Source organism: Oncorhynchus gorbuscha, linkage group LG06 (genome assembly GCF_021184085.1).
Source record: "Oncorhynchus gorbuscha isolate QuinsamMale2020 ecotype Even-year linkage group LG06, OgorEven_v1.0, whole genome shotgun sequence".
Classification (NCBI taxonomy): Eukaryota; Metazoa; Chordata; class Actinopteri; order Salmoniformes; family Salmonidae; genus Oncorhynchus; species Oncorhynchus gorbuscha.
This window is the reverse complement of record NC_060178.1, coordinates 83691309-83715944: the sequence shown is the minus strand read 5'-3', so window position 1 is coordinate 83715944 and position 24636 is coordinate 83691309. Positions and strand designations below refer to the sequence as shown.

At 41.9% G+C, this 24636-nt stretch overlaps 1 protein-coding gene across 5 annotated transcripts; it reads left to right on the top strand.

The window, feature by feature from the left end:
* The first annotated feature begins 1864 nt into the window (after nucleotides 1–1864).
* On the top strand, nucleotides 1865–24636 carry LOC124038446 (matrix-remodeling-associated protein 7-like). Of its 5 annotated transcripts, XR_006839354.1 has the most exons (5): nucleotides 1865–2538; nucleotides 21268–21427; nucleotides 21696–21798; nucleotides 22718–22807; nucleotides 24102–24240. XR_006839354.1 is itself a non-coding variant. In XM_046354341.1 (4 exons), the coding sequence occupies exons 1-4, from the start codon at nucleotides 2134–2136 to the stop codon at nucleotides 24214–24216; spliced, it is 678 nt and encodes a 225-aa protein (XP_046210297.1). In that variant the 5' UTR covers nucleotides 1865–2133; the 3' UTR covers nucleotides 24217–24636. The 5 variants fall into 5 exon arrangements, 4 of the variants coding, with proteins under 4 accessions (XP_046210297.1, XP_046210298.1, XP_046210294.1 ...); XM_046354341.1 differs by lacking the exon at nucleotides 22718–22807 and having other exon boundaries at nucleotides 21268–21322; nucleotides 24102–24636; XM_046354342.1 differs by lacking the exon at nucleotides 22718–22807 and having other exon boundaries at nucleotides 1866–2520; nucleotides 21268–21322; nucleotides 24102–24636.

Sequence of the window (24636 nt, the reverse complement as noted above, 5' to 3'; positions counted from 1 at the left end):
GTGTAACAACACCTGCCCAGGATCGGTACACCTGAACATCACACCAGGTACAGGATGGCACCAACAACTGTCCAAGTTACATCAGGAACGCACAATCCCTCCATCAGTGCTCAGACTGTCCGCAATGGGCTGAGAGAGAGGCTGGACAGGGCATGTAGGCCTGTTGTAAGGCAGGTCCTCACCAGACATCACCGGCAACAACGTCGCCTGTGGGCACAAACCCACCGTCGCTGGACCAGATAGGACTGGCAAAAAGTGCTCTTCGCTGACGAGTCACGGTTTTGTCTCACCAGGGGTGATGGTCAGATTCGTGTTTATCGAAGGAATGAACGTTACACTGAGGCCTGTACTCTGGAATGGGATTGGTGTGAAGGGTCCGTTGTGGTCTGGGGCGGTGTGTCACAGCATCATCAGACTGATCTTGTCATTGCAGGCATTCTCAACACTGCGTTACAGGGAAGATCTGACATGACCCCAGCCGTTCTGTGCGTGATTTCCTGGAAGACAGGAATGTCAGTGTTCTGCCATGGCCAGCGAAGAGCCTGGATCTCAGTCCCATTGAGCACGTCTGGGACCTGTTGGAAAGGAGGCTGCGGGCTCAGGCCATTCCCCCCCAGAAATATCCAGGAACTTGCAGGTGCCTTGGTGGAAGAGTGGGATAACATCTCACAGCAAGAAGTGGCAAATCTGATGCAGTCCATGGGGAGATGTACTGCAGTACTTAATACAGCTGGTGGCCACACCAGATACTGTCTGTTACTTTGTTCAGGGACACATTATTCCATTTGTTAGTCACATGTCTGTGGAACTTGTTCAGTTTATGTCTCAGTTATGTTCATATAAATATTTACACATGTTAAGTTTGAAGAAAAAAAACAGTTGACAGTGAGGACTTTTTTGCTGAGTTTTTTAAAAGTAAAATCAAATATTAAGTTACCCAGTAAAAACCACTACTTGAGTAAAAGCCTAAAAGTATTTGCTTTTAATACAACTAAGTATCGAAATGTAATTGCTAAAATATACTTAAGTATCAGAAGTGAAAGTATAAATAATTTAAAATACCTTTATATTATGCAAACGAAGCATTTGTGTTTAGTGAGTCTGTGTTTATTGTGTGAGTTGAACCATTGTTCTGTCCTGTTAAGCATTCACAATGTAATGACTACTTTCGGGTGTCAGGAAAATTTATGGAGTAAGAAGGACCAACCTTCCTGTTCCAAGTGAGCACAGCACAACAGTGAGTCCAAAAAATATATCTTGTATGCTGTTGCTTAAAGCCTGCTCAAGAGCAGGTGACGGTTCACCTTCCAACAGGACAACGCAGGAGTGGCTTCCGGACAAGCCTCTGGAGAGACCCGAAATAGCTGTGCAGCGAGCGACCCTCCCCATCCAACCTGGCAGCTTGAGAGGATCTGCAGAGAACATTCGTAGAAACTCCCCATATACAGGTGTGCCAAGCCTGTAACGTCATACCCAAGGCTGTAATTAACTGTTTCGCTGCCAGAGGCTCCACTGATGTAGCGGGGCAATACTTCAGTAGGGTGTCGGGACAGCTTTATGTAGGCCATAACAGTTTGTGGGCACTATTATAGTGCAATTCGTGTTGTGTAGTTGCTTTGCTGGCATGCAATACTTACATGCTAAAATCGCCACGGGTCACAAGTATGCTCACTTTCCACTGATAGGATTACCTGTAAAGCACCAACTAAGTGAGAAGCTTGCAATGTGATGGCCACCCTATTTATCCTGTCCTGTGTGTTTTGGTGCTACTTGGGTGAAGCTTACCTAAAGTATTAGCTATGGAGGCGTGGCCTTAGGAAATTACGTTTCGTTTCGAGGCGTGTCAAGGCGATCAAAGTACAGTACATTTTTTCTCCCACTACTGCTTCCGAGCTCCAGTAGACACGGTTGTCGGCAGGCTAATATTACAGCAACAAAGCGAACGGGATGCAGGGTAGGCAAACCGACTGACAATCGCATGAGTGAGGATACCAGGGAGGCTTTTTTAACGGTATTTCTCCGGTATAGGCTGTAGAGCCTACATGTTTTATAACAGACAAAAATAGAAGACAAAAGGACAAACGGGTCATATTTTGCTGGCTCGAAAAGTAGACTCGCTTTCAGTCTGCAACAATGGAATTAAGTTTTATATTGCCTGCTATTCTTTTCACGCTGCTCGCTATTATTCTGGTGACAGCATTGTTCAGCACCAACGATACTTCTACTGTCTTGTCCTCTGGCTCTGCTGCATCCAAAGCGGATCACTCAGGGGAGGGATCTTTGGCGCAGTCCGGGAGAGAGGATGTGAAAACGGGATTAGCTAAATCAGGACCGTCGGTAAATCTTACGGAGAAACGGGGGACAGCAGCAGGGCTAACCTTAACGGACAAATCGGAGGAGGACAGTGAATGTCGATCTGTCGGAAAAATAATGGATCCGATGGCAGCGGACAGAAGGACAGTTGAGGAGGAGGGGCTGCCCGCTGCAGAAGTTAGGACCCATGCTGCTCACGAGAAAAAGGTGAAATCTGGCATTATGGTAGGCTAACATAATGTGCAGTGTATATGCCTAATATTTTTCATCAGGTTTGGGGAGTAGCGGATTACAATAAAACTAGATGTAATTCCGTTACATTTAATCCGATTACATATATTTGAAAACATTACTTCTAGGATTACTTTTCAATTCAGATGGGATGTTTGCGAAAAAAATATTTGACACTTATTTTTTTCTGAATTGATAGGTTTTTATCCAAGTCGTGACATATTTTAATGGGAATACTCTAGAATCCACATAAGAAAATATGTGCATTTCCCAACCAGTGGTGTTTTCACCAAATATACTTTTGCTGATAAAAATCTGTGCTTCATGACAGTGCACACACATTGTACTTTTCAGTTGAAGTTTTCATGCATCGAATAAAAATCTAAAATGCAATATGTTTCCATCCCATTTTCAAATCTTCCTATAGTTTTGTCAAAAAAAACGGTTGCTTTAAAAAAAATGCCTACTGTGCAGGTATAGTCTACACATTATGAGATTATTATGGACAGGAGCGAGGTTATTTTTTGTCAAACGGCAGCCAAACATCGATGATCATGTCACCAGAATAAGATCCTCGATATTTATTCCATTCAATTGGCAACAGATTTTCATGCAAGTGTAAAAGAAATCGGCATAAACAATATCAAATTGACGTGTGGATAAGTCTGTGCGTGATGACGTAGTGCACAAAAATTAATTTTGCAGTTAAATTCCCATGTATCTAATAAAAAAGGCAGCCAAGCATAGATGATCATGTCACCAGAATAAAACCCGTTGATATTTATTGGAAAGGAGCATCAACCTCATCACCTTGCACTTTCACCACCCCTTGAAATAATTTAATCTGTAGCCTAATAAACTGTATGCTTTCCCGAGTTCTAGTGGACATTTCTCGCAGAATTCATTTTACCGAAACAAAAAGAACCCACCGTGTCTAACATATTTATTTTGTCGACATTTGGAACGTTTACCTACAATTTTCTGTTTCTTTCAGGCCTAACATGACATGTTTTATCCGAAAACTACGTTACTCGTATAAAGGTTGGATGGAGACCTGGTTAGTGATACCAAATTAATTTGATAGATCGTGGGAAAATAGCAGGTATGGGTTTTTGTAGGCTACAGCCTGTCTTCCAATGGTGCGATTGCTGTCGGCATCCAAAGATTATCCTATTTTAATAAACACTTGGAGGTAAAGACGACAGCAGTGGTGTAGAATACGGGCGATACGGATATAATTATTATTGTTATCTACATAGCACATTGATGGGAATTACACTGCTGCTCTCTCATTTAACCATTTGCTCCGTACCGATTGTGGTTGTTGTTGATGGCTGTTCACAAATGTATATGTGTATTTTAACCCAATAATTGTTCAATTGAAGAAGATTAAGATACCTATCAATCATTGTTTTTGCGACCAGTGGACAGCCAGTGGAACAATGCACTCTTGCAACAGCCGCAGTACGGATCCCAAACTAAGGAATAAAAGTTTAAGGGAGTTCCTCTATTCTGAACTGAACCGTGTTGTAGTGCTCCAAAAACGTGTTTAATTTAAGAAGTCCACGAGTAGGGCTTTTATTGCTCAATCTAATTCGTACTGATTCCCCACCCCCCACAAAATCCATAGGCCTAACTGCATATGCGCAAACTCGCGCACGTTTGATAGACTTCCACAGCTGCAACTTATCGAGATATCAAAGTGTCACAAACAAAAAAGTTAACAATATGCCTATAGCAAATGCTGCACATGGCATTAATTGTTCATATGCAAATAGCACTTTTCGGTAGTGCTCAATGCATGCCATTCCAAAAGCAGCATTTCTTTTTCAACTCGACGCAATGAGCTCAATCAGTCCTCCATGACAACAAACGAATAAAATCATCTGATTTTCTGGCTGTGCCAGCTACTGGCCGCTCTGCAGAACTGCCTCCAGAAAAAGATTCATGACGAAAATCGCTAGCCTGCGCCTCTTAAGGGAAAAGTAATCAAAGTAATCAGATTATGTTACTGAGAATGTAATCCACAAATTATGTTGCTGATTATAATTTTGGACAGGTAACTCGTAACTGTAACGGATTACATTTAAAAGTAACTTGCCCAACCATATATTCAAATATAATATAATTTCTATATTATATTAGTCACAGAATACATTTTACATTACTTTTTAGTCATTTAGTAGATGTTCTTATCCAGAGCTAGTTACATGAGACAACAACACATTACAATTGTATAAAGTACAGATTCCCTCAACAGAATACACCACTTCTCTCCTTGGTCAGGTAGGTATTGCAGGTAATGCACATTATATGCAGCTTTCTGGACCAATAAGTCAACACTGTTTGCTACACAGCCAACTCAATGGGCTTGTTCGCAATTGCAGCTGACAGTGCAGGCGACTGTCGACTGACTGATCTAGAAAGAACCTTGCATCATAAATAACTCATTTTTATTTGTAGATCAGTCACTCACAATTTAACCATGATACCTTACGGTTTTGATCCTCTTGAACACGGCCATTGACAATGGGCGCGTTCGAGAGGATCACTATTGTCAAGTCAGTGACCACCTTCAAAAGTGTATTGCATTATATTAAAAATAGTACGACTTGTGCCTACATGTTGACTGCATGAACTTCACATAAATCGTGATCAAAGGTCATGATGTTTTGACTGCAAGTTTCTGCAGTTGATCATCAAATCAAATGGATTTATATAGCCCTTCGTACATCAGCTGATATCTCAAAGTGCTGTACAGAAAAACAGCCTAAAATCCCAAACAGCAAGCAATGCAGGTGTAGAGAAGCACGGTGTGGTTGATCTTCACCAACTTCATACTGCAGCCATCGCCTGCATTGTGGGAGGCTCTATTGTCAATCAATCATTAGGGTGTTTTTGTTTGACCCACAGGGATGTGACCAAAGACATGACTGAAACAGGAACCAACTTCATGTAGGCTTTACAGTGGATAGCCTATATGCAAATAAATATGATATTTGAGTCTCTCTCTCAGATTGTACAATTTCAGTGTGTGAGTGTGTGATATGGGGGTTGGTGCCATGTTTAATTTGGCATTATAAAGAAAACCACATTAGTGTCTGACTTTTGGCTGCCGCAGATGCACCTCCACTGACTTCACCCCTCAACTTTTATCTACAGTCGTTTGCTTTCACCTTACCACTCAAACGCACACATTCTCACACGGATAGGCTACAAGAGCCTTGGCCAATACATCACAAATGTCACATTTCTATGGTAGAGTAAATCACCGCTGAGTCATGTCTATGCCGCTAGTAACCTAGCCTACAAGCACGCCTCAATTATTTGCTGAAGTGCACAGTGGGTGGCAGTCCAGTATGGCTGACTGGATGAACCATCACCATAGATACTGAGAAGAATCCATAAAGGTGTGAAACACTGGGGTGTCAGCACCTTGGAGATGTGTGACATACTGCACGCCAGCACAGAGGGAGGGAGACTACCTAAGCCTGTGATTGTGAAGGTGACACATGGGGAGAGTCAAGTGCCAGGTCAGCAGCCTGCCGAGAGGTAATGAAATGGGGGAGGGGAGTGAGGAGTAGATGAGACTATATTTTGTCAAGCCGAATATTGTCATGAAAATAGCTGCCGGTCTTGTGGTAATTGACCATTAATTTGAGTCATTTAGCAGATGTTCTCATCCAGAGTGACTTACAGTAGTGAGTGCACACATTTTCATATTGATCATATAAGCTCGATCCCTGCAATGTCTCATTGAAGATCTAGATAACTTTTCTGGACTCTGGACTATGGTCCTTCTGTAGCTCAGTTGGTAGAGCATGGCGCTTGTAACGCCAGGGTAGTGGGTTCGATCCCCGGGACCACCCATACGTAGAATGTATGCACACATGACTGTAAGTCGCTTTGGATAAAAGCGTCTGCTAAATGGCATATATTATTATTATTATTATTATTATTATTATTAAAACCTAATTATGGTAAGTGTACAATATTACGTATTGGATCTTTATAAAAATACAACTTTTACATTACCTTGCAGTTTACCTAAAGAATGGACTAACTGTGAAATAGACACATTTGTTATTCATATCATAAAAGATAGAAATGAGCTCTCCACAATACATTTCAATAGAAAACTAGTATTAATAGACAAGTTCCTGCAACCATGGAGAAGTAAATACGTCTCTGTTTATGGAAATATTACACTGATGAACTCCTTAGTCATATCTCAGTTTACTCACTTACTTAGCCTACTCCTGATGACCAGTTTTTCAAATAATACGAGCAAAAAATATGTTGTTCTATCTGGGCTGCTAATCCAGACAAAGCGGGTTGAGATGATTAAATATAAAAGCACTATACCTCTCTATAAAAGCTTCACTTACACAAAAGTTTTACTTGAAACCTAAATGGTTCTCAAGTAGATTATTAAGAAAAGCTCATCCATTGTTTAAAAATGACCTTTTTGACTTTGTGCAGATTGCCATGTCTCATTTTCAATTAATTGAAGATTAAACGTTTTTCAAAGTGTCTCTTTTTCGAACAAGCATTGCAGAGATGTTTACAATTTCAATTTCATCCCCCTGAAAAGATAGAACAAATATTATGGTTGAACTCAAATATGCTGGTTGATAAAATACCTGTATTTACGGAAAAGATGTTTGAAAAGGGTATTTTGTTTTAAAATCATGATGTAAATTGGAATGGTAGAATTACGTCTTTCATGGAGTTATCAGAATTGTATGGGAAGGTCTGCTCAATCCAAGATTACAACCAATTGATTACAGAATTACCACAAAAATGGAGGAGGCAGGTGGCAGCGGGAGGAGGTAGACCAATTCCCTATCTGCCAAATATAAACAATCAAAACTCGCTGAGGAATAAAAATAGATTTTTGATGTACCAACTCCATGGTACAGGGTGTATGAGTTGATATATAAAATTACGAAAGATTCAAGACTTCGTGCCTTTCAGCTAAAATTATTGTACAGAATTCTTGCCACCAACAAAATGTTGAATATTTGGTGCATACAATCATCAGAGCTCTGCATATTTAGACCATTTGTTATGGTATTGCCCTAAGGTAGCCTGTTTCTGGTCTCAAATTCAGGAATGGCTGAAAAACACTACAATAATCTAAAATTGACCCTAGAAATCTGGAGAGACCGGGTCAGTCAATTACTAATATACTAATAATCTTAGCAAAATTATTTATCTTCAACTCACAATCTGTGGATTCAATTCGATTAGATAGATTCCAATTGTATGTTAAACATCACAGCGTAGTTGGAAGATATATGGAGCATAGAAATCTGAAAAGGGTGGCCAGCAGAGATATGTGGGATGGGTTGAGGGAAGGTGAGGGTTGGGAAGTGGAATTGGAGACAGGTGGGAGTGGAGTTGCTAGGTGGGGGATTGAATGACTGTCAAAGTTAAAAGTCAAAAGTAAAGTCAAATAAAAAAAAGTAAGTACAGTGCCTTACGAAAGTATTCGGCCCCCTTGAACTTTGCGACCTTTTGCCACATTTCAGGCTTCAAACATAAAGATAGAAAACTGTATTTTTTTGTGAAGAATCAACAACAAGTGGGACACAATCATGAAGTGGAACGACATTTATTGGATATTTCAAACTTTTTTAACAAGTCAAAAACTGAAATATTGGGCGTGCAAAATTATTCAGCCCATTTACTTTCAGTGCAGCAAACTCTCTCAAGAAGTTCAGTGAGGATCTCTGATTGATCCAATGTTGACCAAATGACTAATGATGATAAATACAATCCACCTGTGTGTAATCAAGTCTCCGTATAAATGCACCTGCACTGTGATAGTCTCAGAGGTCCGTTAAAAGCGCAGAGAGCATCATGAAGAACAAGGAACACACCAGGCAGGTCCGAGATACTGTTGTGAAGAAGTTTAAAGCCCGATTTGGATACAAAAAACATTTCCCAAGCTTTAAACATCCCAAGGAGCACTGTGCAAGCGATAATATTGAAATGCAAGGAGTATCAGACCACTGCAAATCTACCAAGACCTGGCCGTCCCTCTAAACTTTCAGCTCATACAAGGAGAAGACTGATCAGAGATGCAGCCAAGAGGCCCATGATCACTCTGGATGAACTGCAGAGATCTACAGTTGAGGTGGGAGACTCTGTCCATAGGACAACAATCAGTCGTATATTGCACAAATCTGGCCTTTATGGAAGAGTGGCAAAAAGAAAGCCATTTCTTAAAGATATCCATAAAAAGTGTCGTTTAAAGTTTGCCACAAGCCACCTGGGAGACACACCAAACATGTGGAAGAAGGTGCTCTGGTCAGATGAAACCAAAATTGAACTTTTTGGCAACAATGCAAAACGTTATGTTTGGCGTAAATGCAACACAGCTCATCACCCTGAACACACCATCCCCACTGTCAAACATGGTGGTGGCAGCATAATGGTTTGGGCCTGCTTTTCTTCAGCAGGGACAGGGAATATGGTTCAAATTGATGGGAAGATGGATGGAGCCAAATACAGGACCATTCTGGAAGAAAACCTGATGGAGTCTGCAAAAGACCTGAGACTGGGACGGAGATTTGTCTTCCAACAAGATAATGATCCAAAACATAAAGCAAAATCTACAATGGAATGGTTCAAAAATAAACATATCCAGGTGTTAGAATGGCCAAGTCAAAGTCCAGACCTGAATCCAATCGAGAATCTGTGGAAAGAACTGAAAACCGCTGTTCACAATTGCTCTCCATCCAACCTCACTGAGCTCGAGCTGTTTTGCAAGGAGGAATGGGAAAAAAATTCTGTCTCTCGATGTGCAAAACTGATAGAGACATACCCCAAAGCGACTTACAGCTGTAATCGCAGCAAAAGGTGGCGCGACAAAGTATTAACTTAAGGGGGCTGAATAATTTTGCACGCCCAATTTTTCAGTTTTTGATTTGTTAAAACAGTTTGAAATATCCAATAAATGTTGTTCCACTTCATGATTGTGTCCCACTTGTTGTTGATTCTTCACAAATAAATACAGTTTTATATCTTTATGTTTGAAGCATGAAATGTGGCAAAAGGTCGCAAAGTTCAAGGGGGCCAAATACTTTCGCAAGGCACTGTAAATGATACTGAGGGGCAACATTGTTACATCTAATGCCTGTTTTTGAATTTTACCCTTTTTCTCCCCAATTGTTAGTAGCTACTATCTTGTCTCATCGCTACAACCCCCATACGGGCTTGGGAGAGACGAAGGTTGAAAGTCATGCGTCCTCCGATGCACAACCCAACCAAGCCGCATTGCTTCTTAACACAGCGAGTATCCAACCCGGAAGCCAGCCGCACCAATGTGTCGGAGGAAACACCGTGCACCTGGCAACCTTGGTTAGCGTGCACTGCGCCCGGCTCGCCACAGGAGTCACTGGTGCGCGATGAGACAAGGATATCCCTACCGGCCAAACCCGGACGACGCTAGGCCAATTGTGCATCGCCCCATGGACCTCCCGGTTGCGGCCGGTTAAGACAGAGCCTGGGCGCGAACCCTGAGTCTCTGGTGGCACAGCTGGCGCTGCAGTACAGCGCCCTTAACCACTTTGCCACCCGGGAGATCTAATGCCTGTTTGCCCGAGGCTGATGCCGCGCAGGTGTTTGTACGCGTGTACACATGCATATACACACACTCGCATTCAAATGTGCACACATACACACATGTAAATAGTGCCATACATGCACTGAAACGTATTCAGTTGGCCTTGCTGTTATAATTTTTTGTTGTCCTTGATGTCTTTTGTTTTTGCATTGTTGATTTCTGTTTTCCTTTGTTTTTCTCCTTTTTGTCTTTTGTTAATTTTGTTGGTTGTTGGTGCATTGGGGGACGGTGGCTTGAGGGCGGTGGCTTGGGCCGGTGGCTGATAGGTCGCTGGTTCGGTCCCCATTTTGACCTTGTGGGAGATTTGTCGACGTACCCTTAGGCAAGGCGTTGACCCTGGTTGCTTCTGTGGGTCGCTCTGGATGGCGTCTGTTAGATGACTGAATGTAATGTAAATGTTTAGCAGCTTCACTGCAAGTAGATTGTATGTTTTAATATTAATATTACTCACTCTATTTTATCAATGTACCAATCGGGCTTCAGGAAGAAGCATAGCACAATTACAGCAGCCATGAAGATTTTAAATGATATCACTGAAGCCATTGACAAAGAACAGCACTGTGTCTCACCTTTTATTGATTTCTCTAAGGCTTTTGATACAGTTGATCATGTTATACTAAGGCAGAGATTGTCGAGTGTAGGTCTTTCGGAGCATGCAGTTGCATGGTTTGCTAACTATCTGTCTGATAGAACTCAGTACACTCAATTTGATGGGCTTATGTCTGTTCAATTTTCTGTCTTGAAAGGTGTGCCCCAAGGCTCTGTACTTGGTCCTCTCTTATTCACTATTTATATAAATTATTTAGACAAAAATGTCCAAAATGCACAAATTCATTTTTATGCTAATGATACTGTTATTTACTGTTGTGCCTCGTCTCTTACAAAAACTTTCCAGAACATGCAAACTGCTTTTTATACTGTTCAACATACCTTGTGTCAATTGAAGCTTATCCTCAATACTGACAAAACTAAACTAATGCTGTTTTCTAATGCAAGAAATAGACCTCTGAACCTTTCACCTATTACTACCTGTCAGGGCAAGGAGATTGAGGTTGTAACCTCAAATAAATATCTTGGAATTTTAATTGATGACGGCCTCTCTTTTAAATTGCATATTCAACAACTTACAAAACAATTGAAGCTGAAATTGGGATTTTATTTTAGGAATAAGGCCTGTTTTTCTTTTGAAGCCAGAAGGAGGCTAGTATCAGCTACATTTATGCCTTTACTAGACTATGGGGATAATTTATATATGAATGCTTCCGCTCAGTGTTTGAGATCAATTGACACTCTTTACCATGGCACTTTGAGATTTTTTTTTAACTGCAAAAAACCTTACGCACCACTGCACTTTGTATACCAGGGTTGGCTGGCCTTCTCTAGTCACTCGTAGGCTCAGTCACTGGTATTCTTTTATTTACAAAGCCATTTTGGGTTTACTACCTTTTTATTTGTGCATTTTTATTGTTCAGAAATGTGGTGGGTACTCTCTTCGTTTGCAGGACTTTATCCTGCTAACTGTTCCAAATGTCCGAACTGAATTTGGTAAAATGGCTTTTATGTACTCTGCATCATCGTCTGGGACACCTTACAAAATACTTTTAAACTGGAAGAACTTGTCCCGATTGGTGTTTTTAAATCACGGATGAAGGATTTTGAGGCTGATTCCCTGACCTGTCAATGTTTTTACATTGCTGTTTTATACTCTTGTGAATTCAATGTTTTTTTCTCGATTACTTGTAGTTTTTCATGTTGTCTGTCTGTATCTTTTTTGTAATGACTCGGTGCTGCCTATCTTGGCCAGGGCGCTCTTGAAAAAGAGTATTTAGTCTCAATGAGCCCTTACTGGTTAAATAAAGGTTAAATAAAATACAAAAAATCTATAATAAAAAATACTAATTAAACATCAGTGGCGACCCGTCATTCAGGGCATTTTGGGACGAGTCCCACCTGTTTTGAGCCGTACCTGTTTAGCAAAATACTATACATATTTATATTTATATACTGTACATATTCACCCCTTGGGTGCTGCCATAGATTTACATTAGAAGTGCCCGTCCAAGAAGGCACAAGGTCATTGACCACAGATAAAATTACATCAAATCACGTTATATCTACTGTAGCTTTTAGACTGATCATGTCAACATCATACTTAAAAAATCTTAGCAAGCTAGCTAGCTAGACAAACCGTCATCATCATGAATCACGTTGACAGTCTACTGGTAAATACTTTTCAATCCTTGTCATATAAAGATAAATGATATACTGATAAAAATATATATAAACGCAACATGCAACAATTTCAATGATTTTACGAAGTTACAGTTCATATAAGGAAATCAGTCAATTAAAATAAATTCATTAGGCCCTAATCTATCGATTTCACATGACTGGGGAGCCAGCCCCAGCCAATCAGCATGAGTTTTTCCCCACAAAGGGGCTTTAATACTTCTTAGTTTCATCAGCTGTCCGGGTGGCTGGTCTCAGACCATCCCGTAGGTGAAGAAGCCGGATGTGGAGGTCCTGGGCTCGCGTGGTTACACGTGGTCTGTGGTTGTGAAATTAACATTAAATTATCTGGCAACAGCTCTGTTGGACATTCCTGCAGTCACTATGCCAATTGCAAACCTTGAGAAATCTGTGGCATTGTGTTATGCGACAAAACTGTACATTTTAGAGTGGCCTTTTAATGTCCCCAGCACAAGGTGCACCTGAATAATGATCATGCTATTTAATCAGCTTCTTGATATGCCACACCTGTGAGGTGGATGGATTATCTTGGCCAATGAGAAATGCTCACTAACAGGGATGTAAACAAATTTGTGCACAACATTTGAGAGAAATAAGCTTTTTGTGCATATGGAACATTTCTGGGATCTTTTATTTTAGCTGATGAAACATGGGACCAACACTTTACATGTTGTGTTTATATTTGTGTTCTGTATAGATCACAAATTCAACAGTAAGTGGTTTGGAAGGAATCTGTGGCTAACCGATGCAAAGCAATCACTATTTGGTGGAGAGGGTGTATGTTCCAAGTCTGGTTTTAAGGATTTGAAACATCTGTTCTGAAAGGGTACCTTTTCCAACCTTAAAAGGATAAACATTCACACTTAACACCGTGGCCAGATTGAATACATTCAGCATGATTTCAGCCATGTTCATAACAACTGAGAACTCAGAACTTTGACTTTGGTGCTTTCAAGGCAACTGGGAACTCGCATAAAAAAACGAGCTCATACTGGGAAAATATGTTTTGAACGGTCATCCAACTCTGAGTTCCAAGTCAGGAACTCAGGTCTCTTTCTAGAGCTCCGACTTTCCGACCTGAAGATCACTGACGTCATGATTCAACCTCGTTTTTTTCCTGAGTTCCCAGCACCATAAATCCAGAGAATGCCAGATTTTGATGACAAAGTTTGCCCACAAGGACAACCGTGCCACCTTCCTGTCCAAGTGAGCTCAGCACAACAATGACGAGTCCAAAAATAGGCCTACTCCTTGTATGCTGCTACATAAATGATGTAATATACCAGGGATATATAGTGCCTTCCGAAAGTATTCAGACACCTTGACTTTTTCCACATTTTGTTATTCTAAAATCCTTATTCTAAAATGGATTACATTGCTGCCCCCCCCCCCCACCCCACCCCATAATGACAAAGCCATAACCGTTTTTTATAATTTTTTGCAAATGTAAAAAATTAATTAATAAATACAATTTCACATCCCGTTGGCTTTGTTACTGTAATATTATCCTACCGACAACCATGTCCACTGTAGCTCCCAGGCAGTAGACAAAAGGTACTTTGATCACAGTGACACGCCCCATAGCTAATGCTTTAGGAAAGCTTGACCCAAGCAGCACCAAAACACACAGGACAGGATAAATAGAGTGATCCAACACGTTGCAAGCTTCTCACTTAGTTGGTGCTTTACAGGTAATCCTATCAGTGGAAAGTGAGCATACTTGTGACCCGTGGGGATTTTAGCATGTAAATATTGCTGGGGCAAACGCATGCCAGCAAACCACTACATAACACTAAACAATACATTAATTGCACTATAACGGTGCCAAACGGTGGCCACAAACTGTTAGGGCCTACATAAATCTGCCCCGACAGCGGCACTTTCCTTTAAGCACTATGGAGTATATTATTACACCGGCTACATCTTGCTATCAGCTGAGCCTCCAGTGGCAGCGAAACAGTTCATTCAGCCTCATTTACTTCGTTTAAAAAAAACATAGCTAATATGTCTGAATTGATTAAATGCATACGGGCGGCAGGGTAGCCTAGTGGTTAGAGCGTTGGACTAATAACCGGAAGGTTGCGTGTTTAAACCCCCGAGCTGACAAGGTACAAATCTGTCGTTCTGCCCCTGAACAGGCAGTTAACCCACTGTTCCCAGGCCTTCATTGAAAATAAGAATGTGTTCTTAACTGACTTGCCTGGTTAAATAAAGGTAAAATAAATTTTAAAAAATACAGTGCATTTGGTAAGTATTCAGACCCCTTACAAAAAAAAAGTGCAGTAACTGCAGTCAACTGGTATTTTGGACACAGTAAATGCAGAATAACTGCATTGTACTGCAGTTGAGCTGCAGATATACTGCACTCTAACTGCAGTTACACTGCAAAATTACTGCAGTAAAAAAACTGTTATTTTGGATGCAGTATTTGCTGCAGTTATGCAATCTTTTTTCGTAATGGACACATTGACTTTTTCCACATTGTTTTTTCCCCCCATCAATCTACATGCAATACCCGATAATGACAAGGCAATAACAGGTTTTTCATTTTTTTTGTTGCAAAATTATTAAAAATAAAAAACGGAATAATCACAGTGTATTTAGACCCTTTATTCAGTACTTTGTTGAAGCACCTTTGGCAGCGATTTACAGCCTCAAGTCTTCTTGGGTAGGACGCTACAAGCTTAGCACACCTGTATTTGGGGAGTTTCTCCCATTCTTCTCTGCAGAACCTCTCAATCTCTGTCAGGTTGGATGGGGAGGGTCGCTGCACAGCTATCTTCAGGTCTCTCCAGAGATGTTTGATCAAGTTCAAGTCTGGGCTCTGGCTGGGCCACTCAGAAGCCAGTCCTGTGTTGTCTTGGCTGTGTACTAAGGGTCGTTGTCCTATTGGAAGATGAACCTTCGCCCCAGGCTGAGGTCTTGAGCTCTCTGGAGCAGGTTTTCATCAAGGATCTCTCTGTACTTTTCACCGTTCATCTTTCTCTTGATCCTGACTAGGTTCTCAGTCCCTGCTGCTGAAAAACATCCCCACAGCAGGATTCTGCCACCACCATGCTTCACCGTAAGGATGGTGCCAGGCTTCCTCCAGATGTAATGCTTGGCATTCAGGCCAAAGAGCTCAATCTTAGTTTCATCAGACCAGAGAATCTTGTTTCTCTTGGTCTGAGAGTCCTTGAGGTGCCTTTTGGGAAACTCCAACCGGGCTGTCATGTGCCTTTTACTGAGGAGTGGCATCTGTCTGGCCACTCTTCCATAATGGCCTGATTGGTGGAGTGCTGCATAGATGGTTGTCCTTCCTGAGGGTTCTCCTATCTCTACAAAGGAACTCTGGAGCTCTGTCAGAATGACAATCGGGTTCTTGGTCACCTGTCTTTATGGGGCCAAACTTCTTCCATTTTAAAATGATTGAGACCACTGTGTTCTTCGGGACCTTCAATGCTGCAAAAATGTTTTGGTACCCTTCCCCAGATCAATCCTGTCTCGGAGAACAATCCTGTCTCGGAGAACAATCCTGTATCCTTCGACCTCATTGTTGGTTTTTGCTCTGACATGCACTGTCAACTGTGGTACCTTATATAGACAGGTGTGTGCATTTCCAAATCATGTCCAATCAATTGAATTTACCACAGGTGTACTTCAATCAAGTTGTAGAAACATCTCAAGGATTATCAATGGAAGCAGGATGCACCTGAGCTCAATTGAGTCTCATAGCAAAGGGTCTGAAAACTTATGTAAATAAGGTATTTCTGTTTTTTATATGGAATACATTTGCCAACATTTCTAAAAATCTGTTTTTGCTTTGTGGAAAAAGGTTTTTTTTTTAAAACAGTAATTCTAAGTGTATGTTGTGTAGTAAGCTGTTAGTAGCCCATGTGTCTCACCCTAAGAATTTGGTCCCCCTTCCCCTCAGAACTTAGCCTATACTGTTCAGACTTTGTGGTGCACATTTGTATTATTGTATTTATTAAGGATCCCCAATAGTTCCTGCTAAAGCAGCAGCTACTCTTCCTGGGGTCCAGCAACATTAAGGCAGTTATATACAATTTAAAACATTAAATGACATAACATTTAAAAACACGTTTTTACACATTAAGTGTCTTCCCTCAGGCCACTACTTTATCACATATCTACAATACAAAATCCATGTGTACGTGTGTGTAGAACGTCTTATCATCTGTATGTGATTCTCTGCCTGTGTGTGTGTGTGTCTCTTCACACTCCCCGCAGTTCCCTAAGGTGTAGTTTTATAAAAATAAATGATCTGATTCTCCTGCTTGCATCAGTTACCTGACGTGGAATAGAGTTCCATGTAGCCATGGCTCTATGTGGTACTATGTACCTCCCATAGTCTTGTTCTGGACTTGGGCATTGTGAAGAGACCTCTGGTGACATGTCTTGTTGGGTTTGCGTGGGTGTCTGAGCTGTGTGCTAGTAGTTTAAACAGACACCTCGGTACATTCAGCATGTCAACACTTCTTACAAAAACAAGTAGTGATGAAGTCAATCTCCCTTCCACTTTGAGCCATGAGAGATTTACATGCATATGATTAATGTTAGCTCTCTGTGTACATTTAAGGAATGTTCTTTTTTCCCAAGGTTCCTCTTTGTGGCACCTGACCACACGACTGAATAGTAGTCCAGGTGTTGAAAGTCACTAAGTTCTTCAGTAAGGCCATTCTACTGCCAATGTTTGTCTATGAAGATTGCACGGTTGTGTGCTTGATTTTCTACATCTGTCATCTGTGGCTGAAATAGATATAATTGAACTTAGCTGAATAAGATCAAAAATGATATTTTATTTTATTCCTGAGAATAAAAAAGTATGCAATTGAAGTGGCTCTGTTGAGCGTAAAAAAGATCATTTGAAACAGGTCCTATACACTAGATTAAGAGTTATTTGGCAAATTTGAATTATACAAACCTTAGAATGTCTTGAATATATAAACATATATGGGCTGCAAAGATTATAGCCTATTGACTATTAGAAAAAGTCGCAAAAAAAGCTTGCTCTCTGTTCCTTCAAATTGTATTGGTCACATGCAGATGTTAATGGGAGTGTAGCGCAATGCTTGTGCTTATAGTTCCGACAATGCAGTAATACCTAACAAGTAATCTAACAAAGTAATCTAACAAATTCATAACAACTACCGTATACACACAAATGTAAAGGGATGAATAAAATATATGGATGAGCGATCGCTGTGCGGCATAGGCAAGATGCAGTAGATGGTATAGAATACAGTATATACATATGAGATGAGTAATGTAGGATATGTAAATATTATTAAAGTGGCGTTATTTAAAGTGACTAGTGATACCTTTATTAAGTCCATTTATGAAAGTGGCCAGAGATTTGAGTCTGTATGTTGGCAGCAGCCTCTCTATGTTAGTGATGGCTGTTTTAACAGTCTGATGGCCTTGAGATTGAAGCTGTTTTTCAGTCTCTCAGTCCCAGCTTTGATGCACCTGTACTGACCTCGCCTTCTGGATGGAAGCAGGGGGAACAGGCAGTGGCTCGGGCGGTTGATGATCTTTTTGGCCTTCCAGTGTAGCTACGGCTGTACATTCATTGTGTTCTTTCATCAAGTGATCATATCTTCACCCATGAGACTATTCTCAATTTAATATTGTCTTTACTAATATGTCAAATGTGTTTCGATTTAGAATCGCCCATTATCAAATGGGCAGGAACAAGAGCAGGGGAAAAAATACATATAAGGAAGGTAAAGGCAATAAATAGGCCATGGTGGCGAAGTAAATACAATATAGCAATTAAACACTGGAATGGTAGAAGTGCAGTAGATGAATGTGCAAGGTAGAAATACTGGGGTGCAAAGGAGCAAGATAAATAAATACAGTAGGGAATGAGGTAGTTGTTTGGGCTATTTTACAGATGGTCTATGTACAGGTGCAGTGATCTGTGAGCTGCTCTTGACAGCTGATGCTTAAAGCTAGTGAGGGAGATAAGTGTCTCCATTTTCAGTGATTTTTGTAGTTCGTTCCAGTCATTTGCAGCAGAGAACTGGAAGGAGAGGCGGTTAAATAAATACCTGGTTAAATAAAGGTTAAATAAATAAATATAAATAAACACTCCGATTGCGAATGGAGGCCACATTCCCACATTTCGTTTTTAAGCCTGGTATACTTCTCTGGTCTTATAATGGAGCAGCTGAGAAATAAACATAGTAGCAGTTGGGATCCTCCTCTTTTTAGTGTCAACCATCGAAACTCTGCTTTCACATGGGACTGCATGTAAACTCAGCAAAAAAAGAAACGTCCTCTCACTGTCAACTGCGTTTATTTTCAACAAACTTAACATGTGTAAATATTTGTATGAACATAACAAGATTCGACAACTGAGACATAAACTGAACAAGTTCCACAGACATTTGACTAACATAAATGGAATAATGTGTCCGTGAAAAAAAGGGGGGTCAATATCAAAAGTAACAGTCAGTATCTGGTGTGGCCACCAGCTGCATCAAGTACTGCAGTGCAACTCCTCCGCATGGACTGCACCAGATTTGCCAGTTCTTGCTGTGAGATGTTACCCCACTCTTCCACCAAGGCACCTGTAAGTTTCCGGACATTTCAGTGGGGAATGGCCCTAGCCCTCAGCCTCCTATCCAACAGGTCCCAGACATGCTCAATGGGACTGAGATCCAGGCTCTTCGCTGGCCATGGCAGAACACTGACATTCCTGTCTTGCAAGAAATCACGCACAGAACGAGCAGTATGGTTGGTGGCATTGTCATGCTGGAGGGTCATGTCAGGATGAGCCTGCAGGAAAGGTACATGAGGGAAGAGGATGTCTTCCCTGTAACGCACAGCCTTGAGATTGCCTGCAATGACAACAAACTCAGTCCGATGATATTGTGATACACCGCCCTAGACCATGACGGACCCTCCACCTCCAAACCGATCCTGCTACAGAGTACGTTCATTCTTTCGAAGATAAATGCAAATCTGACCATCACCCCTGGTGAGACAAAACTGCGACTCGTCAGTGAAGAGCACTTTTTGCCAGTCCTGTCTGGTCCAGCACAGTGGGTTTGTGCCCATAGGCGACGTTGTTGTCTGGTGAGGACCTGCCTTACAACAAGCCTACAAGCCCTCAATCCAGCCTCTCTCAGCCTATTGCGGACAGTCTGAGCACTGATGGAGGGATTGTGCGTTCCTGGTATAACTCAAATCAAATCAAATCAAACTCGGGCAGTTGTTGTTGCTATCCTGTACCTGTCACGCAGGTGTGATGTTTGGATGTACCGATCGTGTGCAGGTGTTGTTACACGTGGTCTGCCACTTCGAGGACGATCAGCTGTCCGTCCTGTCTCCCTGTAGCTGTGTCTTAGGTGTCTCACAGTACAGACATTGCAATTTATTGCCCTGGCCACATCTGCAGTCCTCATGCCTGACAGCAACTCTGGTGGACATTCCTGCAGTCAGCATTTCAATTGCAAGTTCCCTCAACTTGAGACATCTGTGTGTTGTGTGACAAAACTGCACATTTTAGAGTGGCCTTTTATTGTCCCCAGCACCAGGTGCACCTATGTAATGACCATGCTGTTTAATCAGCTTCTTGATATGCCACACCTGTCAGGTGGATGGATTATCTTGACAAAGGCTAAATGCTCACTAAAAGGAATGTAAACAAATTTGTGCACAAATTTGAGAGAAATAAGATTTTTGTGCGTATGGACTTTTTTTCTGGGATCTTTTATTTCAACTCGTGAAACATGGGACCAACACTGAGTCTCTTGGATTTACATTTACGTCTAGTATATGAGACCAGGCTGTGTCATGTTCTGATCCCATATCTCCACATAGTTTTGCAAACAGGCGTATGCGCAGTGGATGCGGTTTGATGTAGTTTACAATTAAAGTGACTTTAAAAAAAAAATGTTTTTATTTAACGAGACAAGTCAGTTAAGAACAAATTCTTATTTATAATGACGGCCTACCGGGGAACAGTGGGTTAACAGCCTTGTTCAGGGGTAGAACGACAGATTTTTACCTTGTCAGCTCGGGGATATGATCCAGCAACCTTTTGTTTCTGGCCCAATGCTCTAACCACTAGGCTACCTGCTGCCCCTGCTGCAGTATATGTCCGACTTCTATGCTCAGCTCTTTTGCTGCCAGTTACTCTCATACAATGCGTCCATATGGCAGAGGGAGACACATTCATAACTAGAGTGTAGAGGCCTGTCCGCTGTCCCACAATAGATGGAGCCCCATCTGTACAAAAGCCCACCATTCGATCCCATGGAATCTGTTTTTCGTGAATATTGCCACGCAGCACACTGAACATCCCCTGTGCCGTTTCTTACTCGGGAATCGTGAGACAGAACAATATGTCCTTGTGAATAGCATCCCCTGACATGTATAACGAACATAAGTCAATGTATGGGCATCTGGGCCCTCACAACTAATGTCCATTTGGAGAGCATTAGGAGTTTTTGAGTTGTTCAGTCAGTTTCCTCTTGATTGCTAGCAATAGCATATATTCTTCATTGCAATGTTATCTGACAAAGGTATTGATGTGAGTTTCTGTGCCTCTGCCTCCCCACACATTGTTTTCACCATATCAATTGCAGCCAGTAAAATCAAAGTCTCTGCAATAGTGTGTGGTTTCATAGCGTAGCGGGCCTAGCCATTCACCGTGGGAATAATATATATATATATATTATTGATTTATTTTCTCTGGATTTTGGAAATTCTCTTGTGACCCCATTTTCATATCAGGCGAAAACACGTGGGGTCGTGACCCCTAGTTTGGGAACTGCTGGTTTCCAATGTTTCTCAACCTCTCCCTTTCTGTTTCTCTTCCTCTCTGACAGTCTGGCCAACGGTACTCGACCTCAAACCCTGCCTCAGCGCCAGTGGATATTCCAGGTAGAGATTTTGGTCACCTACAGTTCCCTGGGGGGGGGTCGTTACTGTGCCCTTTCTCCTACCGACAGACAGGGGGTGCCACAGAGAGCCCAGAGTACAGCAACGGTGAGTAAGCCACTGCTTCAATCAATGTGGATAGAGCAATGGCCACCAACTTTGGTCCGGTTGACTTATACAATTTGACAGCTTTTGTTTCAGCCTAGCAATAACACACCCTGATTTCAGCTAATCAAGGTCTTGGTGATAAGTAGACTCAAGTGTGTTAGTGTTGGCTGGGAGAAAAAGCATGCACAGCATGTAGCTCTTCAGGACTTGGGCTGGTGAATGACCACTGGGATTCAAACAGCACCAAGAGAGCCTTTTCTCTCAGCAGATATGGAGGTAGTGGAAGTGCCCCTGAAATACGTCCCTGGCATGCTGCGGACCAGCCATATGGAGAAGATGATGACCAAAGAGGAGCTGGAGGAGGAACAGAGGTCAGTGCTGGGCTGCATCTCAATTCTCTGGCGGGCTTCCTTTCCTAGTTTCCTCCCCTTTCCCCATATTCAACTGCTACTGCATACCAGCAGTAACTGGCCGTGTCCGAGTACCCACACGTGCGTTCTAAATAGTAGGCTTTTTGGGTATGCGACTATAGAACGTTTTATAGGATGTGACATTTTCAAAAGTTAGTATGCTTTAAATGCCAGGGTGACATACTAATTTCAGCTTTTCATCAAGTAGAATTTGCTGTACACTTTTGAAGAATATGATTGTCTTTTCAGACCCGTGTGCATTTGACAACAACTGATAATCAGAATAGGGGACACACTCTACCAAAACAAATTAATGGCGTGGAACAAGAACAACTGCGCATTACATGGCACTTTCTCAGTATGGACGAGCTTAGTATGTTATTATTTGTTACTTAGTGCATACAGTTTAACTAAACAGTACATCCTAAATAGTATGTAGTACGATTAGTACACAGTATGTAGTTTTAGTAAGAAGTACGCAAGACAGATTTTGGACATGGCCATTAGAAATGGTCTTTCCCACTGTTTAACCCTCTCCTGTCCAGCGTCCTCTGCTACCTTACAGCCCCTCTCCTCCTCTCCAAGCGTCAGTGTGTGTCAGTGTGTGTTGTCTCTGTGAGGCTGGCTGTGCTTAGCAGCTGCTTCTATCCATGGCACCACTGGGGACCAGTGCTCCGAAAACAAGGCACAGGAAAAAAAGAAAGAAAGAACAAAAGGAAGCACCCCCATGAGTTGAGGGAGATAACACAAAACTGACCTTAGAACAGTGTTCCAGGGCAGCTTCATCTTACTCCAGCAGAAACCTAGGCCTCCTATTCAGAGACGCACCCAGGCCTGGTGTCTGTCTGTAACATCTGTGTCCTGCTCTCTATTTCTGCAGGGTAGAGTTCACCACTGACTTTACCTCTCTGTAAGTCCCTCGGACAGACAGACAGACATGCAGACAGACAGGGGCTGTAGTAAAAACATGGTAATGTATGAACATAAGAATTGCGCTAATTCATTAGGGTCGTCATTGCCTGACCATGCTAGAACGGATGGATGTGCTTAAACTCTAACCTCCGATGTGATTTTTAACCTTAAACTAAACTGACACTAAAAAGCAAAGGTATTTAAAAGTTTCAGTTCTGAAGCCCCTTGTCTTTTCAAGCATGGCCATCTAGTGACCTACCATCCAGTCCCCTGGCCTCACGCTTATACCAGATGTCTCTCAACTGCATTCCTCGAGAGACCAGCAGATGCTGCTGCCCTCAAGGACTGGACCAGTCCCATATCCCCATGTCTCTCATCCGTACCTCATGCTCCTCAACCATTACCCCCCTCCTCCTCTTTCCTGCTCCACCCCCCCAGCTCCCCTGAGGACGTTGCCATGGTTCCCATGTGTTAAATATAAATCAGGTGTTTCTCAGGGGTGGGTAAGGTGTTGATTGGGACCTAACAGTTGATGGATCGCCTCAAACCAGATGACACTTCCCCTATTTGATACAACTCATATGACAATTCCCCATTTGAATAAGAGGTGGTGCATTGCATCACCAAAAGCAGTTTGCTGTTTTTTGTCATGAGTCTTGTTCTGGAGGCAGCTCTGCAGAGGGGTCACTGGAGCTTTTTTAAATTTATTTTAGAGCTGGCACAGCCACAGTCATAAAAGCAGATATGAAACCTAACCTTAACACTAATCCTAGCCACACTGCTAACCCTAATGCCTAACCTTAAAAACGTTTTTTACAATATAGACAATTTTGACTTTGCAGCTGGCCCATCTAGCGGAAATCGCTTAGTTCTGCCTCCAGGACAATACTCATCCCAATAAATGTCAATCCGCTCACCAAACTATTTGGTAGTTATTTTGCATCTGGCTTGCTGGCAAACAATGCAATTATTGTATTTTGTTTCAGATTTTATCCAGACAAGGCTTGTAGGATGATTGTATGATACCACCCTCCGCCTGGTCATATGTTTTTGTTTTTGGAGATCGGTTCAGTGGCCAATTTGCTCACACCATATTCCCTGTTCTGTCTTGGCTGTGTTTCTCCATGATGCACTTGGCTGTGTTTGGCTGGGCTGTACCATCATCTAGCTTTGCTGACCTATGTTCTGTACCTGTATCATGAACCACTTGTCGTTAACCATCTGTGCATGTGTGTACACTAGAGTTTATTTTTGTTAAACCTGCCTCTGTCCCTGTGGGCTCTATCTCTATCATTGACCAGGTGAGAGCAGCAGGGTGGAGACTCAGATTTGTTTACCTGTGTTTTTACCAGGGTGCAACGGGAGCAGCTGGCAGCCATCTTCCAGCTGCTGAAGGAGAACCAGGAGACGTTTGGGGAGGTGTCAGAGGGAGACGTGGAGGAGCAGCTCAGACTCTACTCCATCTGATACTCTACTCACACCCTACTACAACTGACTACAACATCTGAACCCCTACTCTACTCACATCCTACTTCAACTGACTACAGCATCTGAAACTCTACTCACACGCTACTCAACTGACTACAGCATCTGAAGCCCTACTCTATTCACACCCTACTAGTTTTCTGTACTAATTCTAACTCTACTTTCCCAAACTCTACTCTGTTAATCCCACATGAAACTGACAATCAAGATTAAGGGGGCATTGTTTCAATGGTCCACTCTATTTTGAACCGCATACCCTTCTCTGAAGACTCTGAGGCATTGAAATAACCAATAAGGTTTTGGATGGTTGGACCTGAGTCATTTGATTGGTCTGATACAATCTAAGACATTGGTATTCAAAGTCGGGGTCGCCAACATGATTTAGTTTTTTGTATAGTTTTT

Bases quoted from the DNA above. Each gene is read 5' to 3' on its own strand.
- LOC124038446 (XM_046354338.1), top strand. From the start codon at position 2,134: ATGGAATTAAGTTTTATATTGCCTGCTATTCTTTTCACGCTGCTCGCT. The intron at 2,539-21,267 runs GTAGGCTAACAT...CCTCTCTGACAG, and splicing joins AGGTGAAATCTGGCATTATG to TCTGGCCAACGGTACTCGAC. The intron at 21,428-21,695 runs GTGAGTAAGCCA...TTCTCTCAGCAG, and splicing joins GAGCCCAGAGTACAGCAACG to ATATGGAGGTAGTGGAAGTG.